The 14,453-nt window shown below is 39.1% G+C and overlaps 1 protein-coding gene across 3 annotated transcripts in view; it reads left to right on the top strand.

Moving 5' to 3' along the window:
- Positions 1-14,453, top strand: part of UNKL (unk like zinc finger) — a 62,679-nt gene that overhangs the window by 31,631 nt on the left and 16,595 nt on the right. For 2 of the 3 annotated variants that reach the window (XM_050905791.1, XM_050905790.1), the window contains exons 9-10: positions 5,996-6,058; positions 10,826-10,991. In XM_050905791.1, coding sequence (XP_050761748.1) covers positions 5,996-6,058; positions 10,826-10,991 — 229 coding nt within the window. Of the gene's footprint in view, positions 1-3,635; positions 3,813-5,995; positions 6,059-10,825; positions 10,992-14,453 lie in introns of all 3 variants that reach the window. The other variant, XM_050905792.1, reaches the window with a different exon arrangement.

Genomic DNA, 14,453 nt, shown 5'->3' with positions numbered 1-14,453 from the left:
TATTTCTGATACAAGCCAGGATGCCATTGGCCTTCTTGGCCACCTGGGCACCCTGCTGGCTATATTCAGCTGGCTGTCAACCAACACCCCCAGGTCCTTTTCTGCCAGGAGGAATAAATTCTAAATAATAACTTCAGACCAAAAAGAGTGATTTTTCTATGTTGTTGCCTTGTAAATTCAGACTAGGTTTGAAATTTTTGTTTCTTGCTTGTGTATTTAACTGACTGTGGATATTACATGACCCATTTTCTTTTCCTGCTTTATTTGCATGAGTTCTTTGTGTTTTCTTTGCAAGTTGAGTCACACAAAATTTATGGTACTGTTTAATCCAGTTATTAAAACTTAACTAACTTTTCTTTTCTGAAAAATACAAAAGACAGAGTAGAGGCTATCTCTGTCTATTGTCATCCTGGTGGACTCTTCAGAGATTAAGACCAAAAGCCTAAACATTAATGTAATCAGATAATGCTGCCTGCATCTTAGGGAGTTGAGTGATTGTTTTAGTTTAGTTTAGTTTTTCAGAGCAAAACTACACAAAATTGTATTGTAAGCTCTTAATGCTTATAGCTATATATATATGTTAATGCCACCATTGATACCTATTGTAACCAGAAGGATCATGAGTGGCACTTTTTGGTCTTATCTAATGGTCTACATACCTGGTGTCATCCGATCTTGACCAGTAACTCTGTACCTCAAGCCCAGTACTTCTGGGTGAACAAGGGCATCATTCCCCACTTACGGCTCTGTTGTCTGCAGGTAGCCCTCCAGGACAAGTAATCCATAGTGGCTATCTTCCTTCGTGCCTCTTCCCCTGATCTTCATTAGGTCACATTGTAGAGGAGCAACCATAATGTACATCTTCCTGTGTCGGTAAAGTAATCTCTGTTGCCTGCCTAGCTGAAAGAGTGGACATGAAATATGCTTCTGAGAAACATTCTGTGCAGATTAGGGAACTCATCCTTAAATTGAGTCAGTATCCTATCTGAATTAGTATCTTACTTCGGGTGTTAGTCTGCCTTCGCTGTCTAGTCATTTTATCTTACGTATTTGTCTGCTGCATTAAGCAGCCTTGTGCTACCAGAAGTATGTTTTTAAGTGTACTTACAAGATGTAACTATGTTATTCATGAAAAGTTTTCAAAATCTTTTGATATGGAACTGAATACCTTAGCATGTTTTTATTGACCAAAAAAAATTATTTTTTTAATTTCACTTAAGAGCAATGGTTTTTTTCCTGGCAGCATCCTTTTATTTTCTTTTTCTCTCTAGCATAAAGAAAGGATTTCAGTATTTTAGAGCTGAAAAACTGTGCAAACTTAGCATCGCCATGCACAGGGGCAACCCTCAGTTTTGGATTTAGAGTAAATGGTAACAGAAAGAGAAACATTGCATGTTATAACAAGCTTGTGGTCAAAACTTGAATTCTTCAGCCTTTGACTTCAGAAGGAATTTTGTCTGAGTAAACCTTGGCTATCAATTTAATTATTTTTGCTGTGGTGCCCACTCTTCTACTTCTGTCAGCTCTCAGGATGTATGTACATTTCAGACTGTTGGGTAGAGAAGCTGTCTTTGGATTTCAGAAGCAATCTAATTACAGAACTCCACACAGATAAGGTTTGTGACAGGAGATTTTCTGTAGGGATAGGAGTGAGTGAATGCATAGGTAATAATCTTCAGTGAGTATAGGCCTTACATTTGTTGGAGGTGGTTTTTTTCTGTCCAGGGTTAAGACATCATCTAGGTTCATGTCTGTCCTCTACCTGATTTACAGGAATTTGAATCTGAAGTTCCTGCTGCTCAAGAGGGACATTCTGAGGTTATACTATTCTGGGGAGAGAGGTGTCTCCTGTTAAAATCCTGATTTGCTTAAAATACTTTCACATTCTTTGGAGCGTAGAGTAAAATTAAGGGTTAGGGTTAACACTAAATTGAGAGTTTAACAGTAAACTATATAGTTATTCTTGTTTACTCTGTCTGGTTCAGTGTGTATTTTGTATTTAAACAAACCAAAACAACTTTGGCAGAATTTCACTCCATTATTGTATTGACTAGTTTAGTTCCCTTGAGGGCTGGCAGATTCTGTTCCGAAACAAGCACAGAAGGGATTGAAATGTGTATCATCACTGAGTGTTCTCACCACTGGGCTGTTAGGTATAGATATAGGATGCAACTATTCCCATACTGCCTTTGTGAGTCTAGCTATAAATCTAGTTTAAGAAAATGGAACAGTTTACTTAAAAAATGTAGAAACAAGCAATGCCCACAATTCCACTCAAACATATTATTGTAGGATGCTGGCACCTGAGTTCATAAATTTCAGGTTGATCAGAATTGTACTTTTAGCAAAAAAATTGTCCAGACCTACTTACAGATTGTACCTTCAGCTTAAGCCTTTTACTTTAGAAGTTTAAAACTCTCTGGAAAATGTACAGCAGAACTAAAAATTGTAAATTCAGTTGTCGTGGTTTAACCCCAGCCAGCAACTCAGCACCATGCAGCTGCTTCCCCTTCTCCCCTCCTAGGGGGGTGGGGAGGAGGAGGAAAAAAAAGTAAAACTCATGGGTTCAGATAAGAACAGTTTAATAACTAAAGTAAAATATAATACACTACTAACTAAGAATAATAATAATAATTGTAATGAAAAGGAATATAACAAAAAAAGAAATAACACCCAAGAAAAGACAAGTGATGCACAATGCAATTGCTCACCACCCGCTGACCGATGCCCCAGCAGCGATCCACGCCTCCTGGCCAACCCTCCCTGTTTATATACGGGGCATGACGTTCCATGGTATGGAATATCCCTTTGGCTAGTTCGGGTCAGCTGCCCTGGCCATGCTCCCTCCCAGCTTCTTGCACACCTGCTTGCTGGCAGAGCATGGGAAACTGAAAAGTCCTTGGCTTAAGATAAGCGCTACTTAGCAACAACTAAAACATCAGAGTGTTATCAACATCATTCTCACACTAAATCCAAAACACAGCACTGTACCAGCTACTAAGAGGAAAATTAACTCTATCCCAGCCGAAACCAGGACATCAGTAATTTTTTTATATACTAAAATGTTAATTTATTAATCAATAAACATTTTAATATTTAAGAATTTCAGAAAACAACCTTTTGGGATTTACAAACAAGCATTGAGATACTTTTTGCCAAGATTCTACATGTCTCTTTCTTTTTGAACTGCTTGCCTTTATCCGCATGAGTTCATTTAAAAGAGTGAAATGTTGTATAATGCTTGCATTAAACTGTAAATTAAAAAATATATGAATGAATGGAAATCAGGGTTGTCAGAAAGCAAGTATTCCTTTATTGTAAATTAATATCCATTAAGTAATCTCCACCTGTGATTCATTTTGTGCGTAGGGACCAAACAAGGCTATACTCTGGTGTGTAAAAATGCATCTCCTTTTGAAGTCTGTGTATTTACAATAGCTCTATGTTACTTTTGTCATCTGCTACTTTTTTAAGCTAATACCAAAAATACATACAAATAAACCAAAGTTAGTGTTGTATTTACATAAGACTGAAATTAATTTATAATTTCAACTGATTGTGTTACAGAGGGAGACTGTAGCTGTAAACATAAAAAAATATTGAGTATATTAGACACTGTTTTCTGTCTTCTACAGATTTCCTGTTCTTCAAGTCCAACTGTAACATCAAGTTCTGGTAGCAGTAGTTCTTTATCACCCCTTGGACCTCTTTGCAGACAGAGATCATTAGCAAATGGCGTTTTGTGTTCTGAGTCTAGCACATCACCAACATCTAGCTATCCGAAAGCACCAGGCTTTGAACGAGAAGATCAGGTATGTGAATAATAGGGGTCTAGAAGTACAAATGCAACCTTAAGTTAAATTAGATTCAGCAGAAAATGTTGTCTGCCTCGTGTATCAGCACTGATTTTTGGTAATTTAGGACACAGAATTTGGAACCCTCTTCTTTAGTGAGCTAAACTGCATCAAATTACTTTACAGTTGTCACGGGCCAAGAACACTCATCCAAACAGTCACTGCAGCTCAGGTGACATGCAATGAATTCTAACTTTGCAGAAACGTTGTGATTGTCATTTTGAGCCCATGTTGCCAAGAACAGAGCAAGATAACAATGGGAAAAAAATCATAGCTAGACTTGGTAGGATTCAGTTTTAATTACTGTTGAAAATTGATAGTGAAAAGATGCATTAATTTCTGGCCGTTGGTACTATTTATGAGTTCCAGTCTTTGATTAATTTCAGTCTCTTTCTTCTCCCACCTGCAGCTGCCTCTCTCCTGGGACATGTTTATTGCTGAGACAGACATAGATGATAAAATATAACAGGCCTCTTGAAGAGAGAAAGATCTGTAGCATTAGCAATGAGAGAGCGGTTGAAATTGAAGTTGGTGAGGAGTTAGAATCCTTTAGTCGGGAGCTGGGGAGAAAACAGGCAATGCTAGAGACAGTTGGGAGAAGGGAAGACTGATATTTTTCAGGGATATGAAACAGCTCTGTTGGCCTGCGAGAAAAAAGCTGAAAGCCCAAACTTTTTCTTGCTCTATTATAATACTGGTTACACTTTTAAATTGTCAGAAAGGAACTGTTTAAAAAAAGGAGCTCCAATGGCACATTTAAATAAGCTGCAGCCAAGCTGATCAGCCTTCTTGCAAACCTCTGACTTGTCAGAATTGAGTTCTATAACCTGAGATGCACAGAGAAGTGCAGAAGTAAAAGACGGAAACAGAATGAAAGGAAGGAAAGTCGTTTTTGTAAATGATAACTTCTTGTAGGTGATGGCAAGATCATTACTCTAGAGTAAAGTTCTCCAGGCAGGATTGCTTTCTTACATATAGATGTTCAGACAAACTGTAGGTTAGAGAGCTGGTCATTGTGACAGTGAAGATTTCCATCTCCCAATATAGGGATCAAGTGATCATTGATCAAATGTCATGGAAACAAGGCAGTTACAGTATCAAATGGCTGCTCTCTGGGCATGAGGCAGCAATAATTGAGAAATGATGTAACCATTGGTGAAGATCTATTTTGCTGTTTTGGTCATAATTAGTGAGTAATGTACTGCTACAAAGAATGTGTCTCAGCAGCAAAAACATCATGTACTTGCCTTTTAGTGGCCACATTGAACCTGTCTAGAGAGAAAGCAGTGATGGACTTTGCAATTGATAAAGTGTCTAGAGTGGTGGGAGGCATATAAAGAGGAGGAGAGTTGTTACCTCTAGGGAGCTTTCACTACAAGACAGATTAGGAATCTCCCAAAGGAAACAAGGAACAGACACAACAAGACTCCTCAAAGGCAGCAGAAAGAACCATTTTTTCCTAAGGAGACAGAGGGCATCTTGCAGAGTTGACTGCAATTCAGGAAGTCACTGAAAATTACTGGCCTGAAAAGAACAGAGATCCTTTGATCCTGCTCTGCAAGAACACAGTGGGCAAAGAGAAATTGCTTAGAATTCTGTTTTATTTAAGTTTGTTTAACTTGTTTCAAAAGTTACCGTATTATAAAATGGTGTTCAAAGAAAATCTGCCCTTATATTTGAATTTGGTTTTGGTTTTGTGGGTTTTTTTGTTGTTGTTATTTGTAGTATGATCACTTTAAGGGAAAATCTAGGCAGTTCCACTCAAACTTTTGGCTACTTCAGGCTTCTATCTCACCAGCCTCTTGGAGAAGTATTCCCCAGCTAGTGAGCATTTGGGACATGTTATTTCTGTCACAGCATCATGCTAACATGGCTACTCGATTTTTGGACCAGAAATAACTTGCATGTGCTCAGTTATGCATATAAGTGGAACAATTGCAACTGCTGTTCCTTTTCCATGTAGATCTACTCTGTGATCATTAAAAATTAATTCTCCATATGGGACTGCAGCAAGGGAAATGAAGTCAGCCTGTTGAAGATATATCATTACAGAGATGCCACTGACCCTTCATAAACTAATAATATATTTTACAGCAATGACTCATTAAGTTCATGTATTACAGAGATTTTTCTTCTTTCAGGCAAAACATCGAAGCTTCACAGCTGAGAAACAGCAGAAAATAAATGAACAGGACAACAAGCAGGTATTGACAAAAGCTAAACGCTGTAAATATTTTGCCCTTTTTGATAATTTATTAATGCAGTATCAAAGTTCTGTGGTGCTTTACAACATAGTCTAAGGAAACTTTGTGCCCAGTGACAGGACAAGAGGCAATGGGCACAAACTGAAACATAGGAGGTTCCGTCTAAACATATGGAAATACTTTTTTTACTGTGTGTGTGAGACTGAGCATTGGAACAGGTTGCCCAGAGAGGTTGTGGAGTCTCTCTCCTTGAAGTTATGCAGAAGCCATCTGGACGTGGTCCTGGACAGCCGGCTCTAGATTCTGTGAAAATGTACAGTAGATGTGTGCTGCAGGGAGTACCAGGGATGAGAAGAATATGAGGCAATTTGGGGATGCTTTTGATTATAGTGATTCCATGGCAGAGTTTTCACAGTGAAATTTTGGATTAACTTGATTTGGGGATGGATTGATAAAATTTAAGGAAGGCCAGAAGGAAGATGATGATACAATTGTTCGAGCATCAGATGCTCAAAACTAGAAAAATAGTTAAAGTGACAGGGAAGAGGGCATAGCTTTGACCTGTCATGAAGCTAAGTCCATCAGGTGTTAGGGGTCATTCTATATATGCAAAGGAGCTTAAAACTGCCAGCTTTGCACTGCTAGAACAAGAACCCTGATGCTTTATTAGTGACAATGATCAAGATAAATGAGAACAGAAGTTTTACCATTTGCCATTCATGCAGCCACACAGGAGTGTATAATCTAAAGCGGAGGATTAAAATGTATCTTACATTTAAAAAGCAGGAGGAGTGGTGCAGAATAAATAAGGAGAGAAAACACAAGATAGAGGTGGATCCTCTGAGTTCTGTATAGGAGAGTGATAGCACATGAACCAGCTTAAAAGTATACATTGGGTTTTTTCCCCTACACGTTTATAATTAGTGAGTGTGGCAGCCTTGGAAACTCTTTTAATTTTTTGTGATTTGCCCTAAAAAGTAGTTTTTACATGACTTTCTACCACTATTAATGTTTGTAACAGAGTAAATAGGATATACCCAGTTTAACATCTTTATTAACAACCTGATGGGGGAATTGAGTTTGCAGATGACATGAAATTGGTGGGACCAGTCAATAGGGCTGGGCTGCCATTCAGAGAGACATAGACAGACTAGAGGAACAGGCCAACATGATCTTTATGAAATTCATTAAGAACAAGTGCAAGTCCTGCACCTGAGAAGCAAGAACTTCTTGCAACAGTATAGGCTGAGAACAAGAACTAACTGTCTGGGAAGCAGCGCTGCAGAAAAGGACCTGAGGGTCTTTGTAGACAGCAAGCTGGATGTGAGCCAACAGTGTGCTCTGGCAGCAAAGAAGGCCTGACATTATCCCACGTTGTATTAACAGGAGCATGAAGCAGATCAACGGAAGGGGTTACCCTTCTCCTTAGCACTTGTTAGACCACATCTAGAATACAGCATCCAGTTTCGGGCTCACAGTACTGGGATTACATCAGTAAACTAGTGCAAGTTTAGCACATGGCTACCAGGATGGTCAGGGGACTGGAGCACTTGCCCTGCGAGGAGAGGCTGAGGAAGCAGAGCTTGTGTAGCCTGGAGAAAAGAAGGCTTCAGGAGGACCTAGTAGCAGCCTTCCAATACCTGTGAGGAGGTCGTCAAGAAGATGGAGCCAGCCTGTTCACAGTGGTGTACAGTGGGTGGACAAGAGGCAACAGGCATAAGTTGAAACAAGAAGCTAAGACTGAGTATAAGAAAAATTTTTTCACTATGGGGAGAGTCAAGCAGTGGTTGCTGAGTGTGGTTGTGCAGTCTCCATCCTTGGAGGTTCTCAAGACCAGACTGGCTAAAATACTGAGTAACCTGATCTGACTTCATAGCTGACCTAGCTCAGGAGGTTGGACTAGATGACCTCCTGAAGTTCCTTCCAACCTGAATTTTCCTATTATCCAGTGATCTTAAGAATACTTAGCAAGTTATTTTAATTCTCTTCTTTTTAAAAAAAGTGTTATTTAATCTCCATTTAAATAGTGCAGAATGTATGAAATTCTGCTATGTAATTATAAAGCTGTTGACATCTTTTTTTAATAACCTTTCTATCCTGTCTCGTTTCTGTTTATTTTGTCTCCGTTCTGTTTAGATATCCCCCAGAATGGAGTTTTGAAGTCACAGATAGGGTCAGTCTTGGTCTGTCAAAACAGAAGAAGGAAAGGAATCTTTGAGCTGCACGAGTGCATCTGTCTGTAGGTATAGGGTGGGACAAGAAGCTTGCTGTTTGTAAATATGTTAGGGAGGAAAAAGAGACTAAATAGTCTAGTAGATGTAGGTGTTTATGTTGGGGAGAAAGAGAACTAACTGAAGAAATCCATCAGCTTTGTGTGGGTGTGTGAAATTTCTTCATTTCCCTCTCACCAAGAGGCCTCAACTTAAGATGGGGCAGGCCAAAAGGGGATATATTTTGAGTCTGATAATTTTTCAGTAATACAAAAATCCTGTATTGCCTCTCCTACTTGTGTTGACTTTGATACTGTATTTCTCCAATGACAGGGATCATGATCAAGCTTATAACCTAAGAATCCCATGCCTTGTCATTTCTTCATTTTACTTTTTAAATTATACAGCTGTTCTTTATGGTTTAATATGTATTGCCAGTTCAGAGATTACTTTTTTTTTCGGCTCAAACATTTATGAAAACAGAAAGCAGCAAAGAAATGTTCCATTTAACATGTTGCATTGGGATATTAGAGAATGTGTTGTGAATTCAGTGTAAATTACAATATTGGAACAAAGTTTGGAAAAGCATATCACAGAATCATAGAATAGTTGAGCTTGAAAGGGACCTCTTGAAGTTCAACAAGTCTGAGCACAAGGTCCTGCACCAGGGTCGGGACAGTCCCCAGTATCAGTACAGACTGGGTGATGAATGGATTGAGAGCAGCGCTGCAGAGAAGGACTTGGGGATACTGGTGGGTGAATAACTGGATATGAGCCAGCAACGTACACTTGCAGCCCAGAAAGCCAATTATCCGGGGCTGCATCCAAAGAAGCGTGGCCAGCAGGCTGAGGGAGGTGATTCTCCCCCTCTACTCCGCTCTTGTGAGACCCCACCTGGAGCACTGCGTCCAGCTCTGGGGTTCCCAGTGCTGGAAGGACATGGACCTGTTAGAGTGGGTCCAGAGGAGGGACACAAAAATGGTCTGAGGGCTGGAACACCTCTGCTATGGAGAAAGGGTGAGAGAGTTGGGGTTGTTCAGCCTGGAGAAGAGAAGGCTCCGGGGACATGTTATTGCGGCCTTCCAATACTTAAAAGGGGCTTATAAGAAAGACGGAGGAAGACTTTTTACCAGGGCCCGTAGTGACAGGGCACGGGGCAATGTTTTTAAACTGAAAGAGGGTAGATTTAGATTGGATATAACGATGAAATTCTTTACTATGAGGGTGGTGTGACACTGGAACAGGTTGCCCAGAGAAGTTGTGGATGCCCCATCCCTGGAAATGTTCAAGGTCGAGTTGGGTGGGGCTTTGAGCATCATTTCAAGCAATCTGATCTAGTGGAAGGTGTCCCTGCCCACGGCAGGGGGGTTGGACTAGATGATCTTTAAAGGTCCCTTCCAACCCAAACCATTCTATGATTCTCTGGAGGTCCATAGTCGATATGTCCCCTTGTCAAAGTGAGGTCAGCTAGAGCAGGTTGCTCAGTGCCTTGTCTAGTAGTGTTTTGAATATCTCCAAAAATGAAGACTCCACAGCCTCTTTGGGCAACGTGTTCCAGTGTTTGGCCACCATCGCAGTAAAAAATTTTTTGTGTCTAGGTGAAACTTTCTGTATTTCAGTTTGTGCCCATTTTTAAAGAAAAAATTATTCATTCTCATGGTCATTATTGGCCTCAATCTTGCACTATATCTAGCTTTGAAATAGAAATTTTCTGTGGTATTGGTAGAAGTCAGGAGAGTAGATACTGCACTGTCACTGCTTGTCACACAGAAGGCAATGAGAGGATGTGTGGATTGATTCAGTCACAGTTAAATGTTGTGTTTATTAACGAAAAGATTGGAGGGAATAAATAAACAATAAACAATAAAAGGAATTAATATACTGGAAACTCTGCACCAAGTCCCTGTAGACTTTGTGAAGTTATTTTCCAGTTTAGAATGTTACATGGTTACATATTGTTTGCATTTCTTACATTTTATAATTTAAATACGTGACTTGTATGAAAAAAATGTTCAGCTAGAAAGAAGTAGCACACGTACAGGTCATTGTATAATGTGATACGTGTGTGCAGTGCAGTCATGTTTCTCAACTAGCTAAACCAAAGAGCAGTTTATGCACCAATTGCATTTAGATTAAATGAGAAAATTTGCAGATCAAAAAAAAACCCAAACCAGAATATAATTTGTGTACAAATGCATAACGAAATGGTACAATTCCTCAATAGATATTTTCCTTTTGAAAAGGAGCATCAGACTTCAGCTAACTAATTATGTTTGTAGAGCTTATTTGCAAGTATTTAAATACCTTTTTTCTGAAAGCAGAATTCCCTCGTGTGGTAGTGATGTCCAGCCACATTGGAGAAATGCACTTGCTGGTAAATGATAAGGAAAATTATCCTAATCTAGTCTTCTGGAATTCTGTTCTTCTGGATTTCTTTCTGTTTGAATTAAAATAACTACTTTTAAAAATACATTCTCTTTATTTTATATGTTTGTACATACATCTGTGTAAGTGTGTTTGTGTGTGTATACATATGTTGTTTGCGTTTTTTTAACAGAACCATCTCAGTGTTTTTTCAGCGGTTAACCCACTTGCTTCAAGTATAACTTCTAGTCTGGCCTCCAGTGTTGGATCAGATAGTTCATCTCCTACAACTGTCTCTGCTATCAGTGCCAAAGCTCTCCCATTCTATTCTGGCAGTAACACAGTTGAATCAGTAATAGGTAAGTCTTAACATTTAATCTCCGATTGTACATGTTTTGATCTCCGATTGTACGTGTTTTGTTGCATTATTCAAGTTCTTGTTTCAGCGTAGGTTCAAAGAGCTTATTGGTAAAGACAGTAATGTTGTACACACCTGCTTTATTATATGTAATTAAAAGCAATATCTGAAATTTAATTTAAATGTTTTTGCCCAAAATCATTATTTTTCACAAGGTCTCCAATGTGAGTGTAGGAATGAGTGAATGGAACATTTAAACTTGAATTTTGGCATTGGTATTGGCCAGTGATTTAAAAAAATGTGTAAAGTCTTTGTAATGCAACTCACTGTGTTGCTAGAGGTAGAATTACTGTCTCCTCAACTTTTGTTGGTGGGCTGATGAGATTTGATTTTTTTTTTTTTTTTTAATGTTACCATAGCAGGTGCAATTACAGATCTTACCATATTCACATGAAAATGGGAGATTTTTCTTTGGCTTACTGCATATTCTCCAGTCTGGTTATTTGTATGTTCAAGGACAAAATTTTTTGTTCACGCTATGTGGACCAGATCTGAAAGGCCCAAAGAGGAGCAGCCCTTGCTTTCTAGGTGCACAAGACAGATTCTGGGAAATACCCACTTCCAAAATTTTTGTCTTTAGCCCAGAGGCTTTCCCATGCTTCCAATCAGCTAGGCTGTTTATGTGGAAAATGATAAAAGGAGATAAATATTTCAATAATAATTAGACACTGGGAACTTCAAAACTGGTCATGGTAGTCCTGCTGTGGTCTCACAGGTGCTGGATAGAGAGGAATAATCACTTCCCCCAACCTGCTGGCTACACTTTTGCTAATGCAGGCCAATATGCTGTTAGCTTTTATTGCCACAGAACCTGCTGAATGTGTCGTTCATCAGAATTCCTAGATTTTTTTCTGCAATGCTGCTTTCTGATCATTTGGCCCCCAGCCTGTACTGTTGCAAGGGATTATTCTGTCCCAGGTGCAGCATTATTGTATTTGCCTTTGTTGAACTTCATGAGGTTTCCATCAGTCCAGTTCTCCAGCCTTTTGAGATCCCTCTAAATGGCAGTCCTGCCATTGACTGTATCAGCTGCTCCCCTTAATTTAGTGTTATCCACAAACTCGTTGAAATTTGTGGCACTTTTACACTAAATGGGGTTTATTCAGGAGGCTGTGGCAGGGAATGTTGTGATTTGAAAGATGCTGTATTTCACATTCAGTGGTGTAAGTCACATGATCAGGGAGTTGCTGTGATTAGCTGGTGTACTTGAAGCTTTCTGTGTTTAAATCGATGTGTAGCAGCGACCAGGAGACTGCAGACAGTGAGTCAGCACTTCAGCATGGTAAGTTAGGCATTCACTCTTTAAATTTTTTTAGGAAAGAAATCTATGCAGAATATTAAATGATGGATCTTTTTCTGCAGTCTCACAAGTGTATAGCTTGCTTTCCTTAAAGGTTTGTTTGATGATCTGTGTGTTAGAACAAAAAATAAATTTTAAATTATTTGTAAATTTCAGAATTAGAATGAGCAGAATTTTAGTTTTTATTCTATGCAAGTGTCCTGAAACCAGGACAGCAAGTAATATAATTTCATTGGCTTACGGTTAATATTTTAAGATATACTATGGAATTAAATCACATTTTTGTCAAGATAAACATTGCTTCTGGAGTAAGTAGGGGCTAGTTGGCTGTAACAACTCATATAACAATAAAAACCATAGTCTAATTTCAGTATACTAGATGTGGTGCTAATTCAGTATAATTTTTAAATCGTGATATACTGAACAACTGGTGCAAAGTTGTTTAAACAGTGATATGCTATGTTTCCCATGTCCCAGTGTGGTTATATTATTGAGCATATGCCTCTGCTGCCTATGGATGTTTTTCTAAACCAGTTTTCAGTATGCTATGTTTGTTAACAGAATATGAATCATAAAATACATGTCTCATGTATGTATAAGTTAGTATACTTTATGGTAACTGCGTAGATTTTGGTTTTTTTCCTTAAAAGAATTTCATATATATATAAATTCTTTTTCCAGAGTTCTGCTTCATAGATATACAGGATGGCATTGAAAATAAAGTGCTGCACATAATCTGAATAGAGCAGAAAATTAAGACGTTATCGTAGAACAGAAAATAAATACCTAGTGTTCTTGTAGGAAGTGGTGGATTGAAGAATCATTAAAAAAAGGGATAGAAAAAGAGTTGCAGCAAGGGAAGGGGCTAGGTGATTATGGGAAAAGGGGATGAATGGGTTTGGATAAAGAATTAGGGGAAATGCAGGAGAGTCACATTAGCAAAGACTGAGGAAGCTTTGTCAGACAGTGGGGTCTGTAGCTCTTTCTGTGGCCCTTTATCTTGATCTCACGGTGAGCTCCAAGCCCTCAGTGTCTGTTCCCTGAGTAACAGTCTCCAAGAGCTGGGGAGAAGAAGGGTGCAGGGGAGTTGGGAACAAGCATACCGATCAGATAGAAGTAGTATTTAGCATTGAGGCTTGGACAATATGTTGAAAACTGAGGAATGATGGAGTGGAAGAAGGTATATTGTTGCAGTCTACTCCTGTCAGAGTCAAGGGAGGTTGGTTGAGTTGTCTGGTTTTGTTCTGGTAAAAAAAAGAAAGAAGCATAATCTGAGAACATAAAAGCTGCAGGGTGTTTGAAGTCTTCCTGAAAAATTAAAAAAAAAAAAAAAATTGAGAGAATAGAGAAACTACATAAGCAAAGTGTCAAAGGAGACAGATTTGGAGAGGAATAAATAGGGAATGGGCAGCAGTGACGGGAAATGACTCACGTGGTGGTAGGGAGAAGGTGGGACCTTAACATTAGGGGACATCTGCCAGCCTGATACTCCACCCTGTTGTCTGTGGTGGGTCTGAGTGGACCTCCCCCGGGAATGTTTTGGTTGCTTCCTTGCCTTCTCTTGGATACTCAAACATGGGGATTTTGCCTGTCTGGGAGACTTGCCATTCAAGGAAAATTGCTGTCTCTCCTTGTTTCCCATATACGTTGTGATCTTAAGATGCTGTGTTCTCTCCCTGCACTCCCCTGACTTTCCGCCATGTGAGGTGGAACCTGAGAGAGCTGGAAGGTATAAGAAATTAAGCTTCGAAAATCTAGATAATAAACAGTAAGGAGACATGTCAGTGCTTTTTGTGGTAGGGGAGGACAAGTGTGGCAGAATGAGTTAAGGCCTCACATGAGGAGAACATGAGAGGTTAGTGATTTAGTAAGGGTGCAGGCTTAGATTTGATCTACTATTTGAGCAGTGTGATTTGCCAGCCTCATTGCATTTTGTTCCTGCTTGTTGTACTTGTGTAGCAACATACTGAGCCAGATGCTGCAAATAACTTCAAATATTAATAACATCTGGGTGATGTGGGGAATTGCAAGAGCTTGAAAAAAAAAGTTTGTTTCCCTTTTAAAGATAATGACGGTGCTAATGATGGGATTTTAAAGCGTCTC

This window comes from Gymnogyps californianus, chromosome 15 (assembly GCF_018139145.2).
Source record: "Gymnogyps californianus isolate 813 chromosome 15, ASM1813914v2, whole genome shotgun sequence".
Lineage (NCBI taxonomy): Eukaryota > Metazoa > Chordata > Aves > Accipitriformes > Cathartidae > Gymnogyps > Gymnogyps californianus.
The sequence above is the reverse complement of the archived record's forward strand: the minus strand, read 5'-3'. Positions and strand labels throughout refer to the sequence as shown.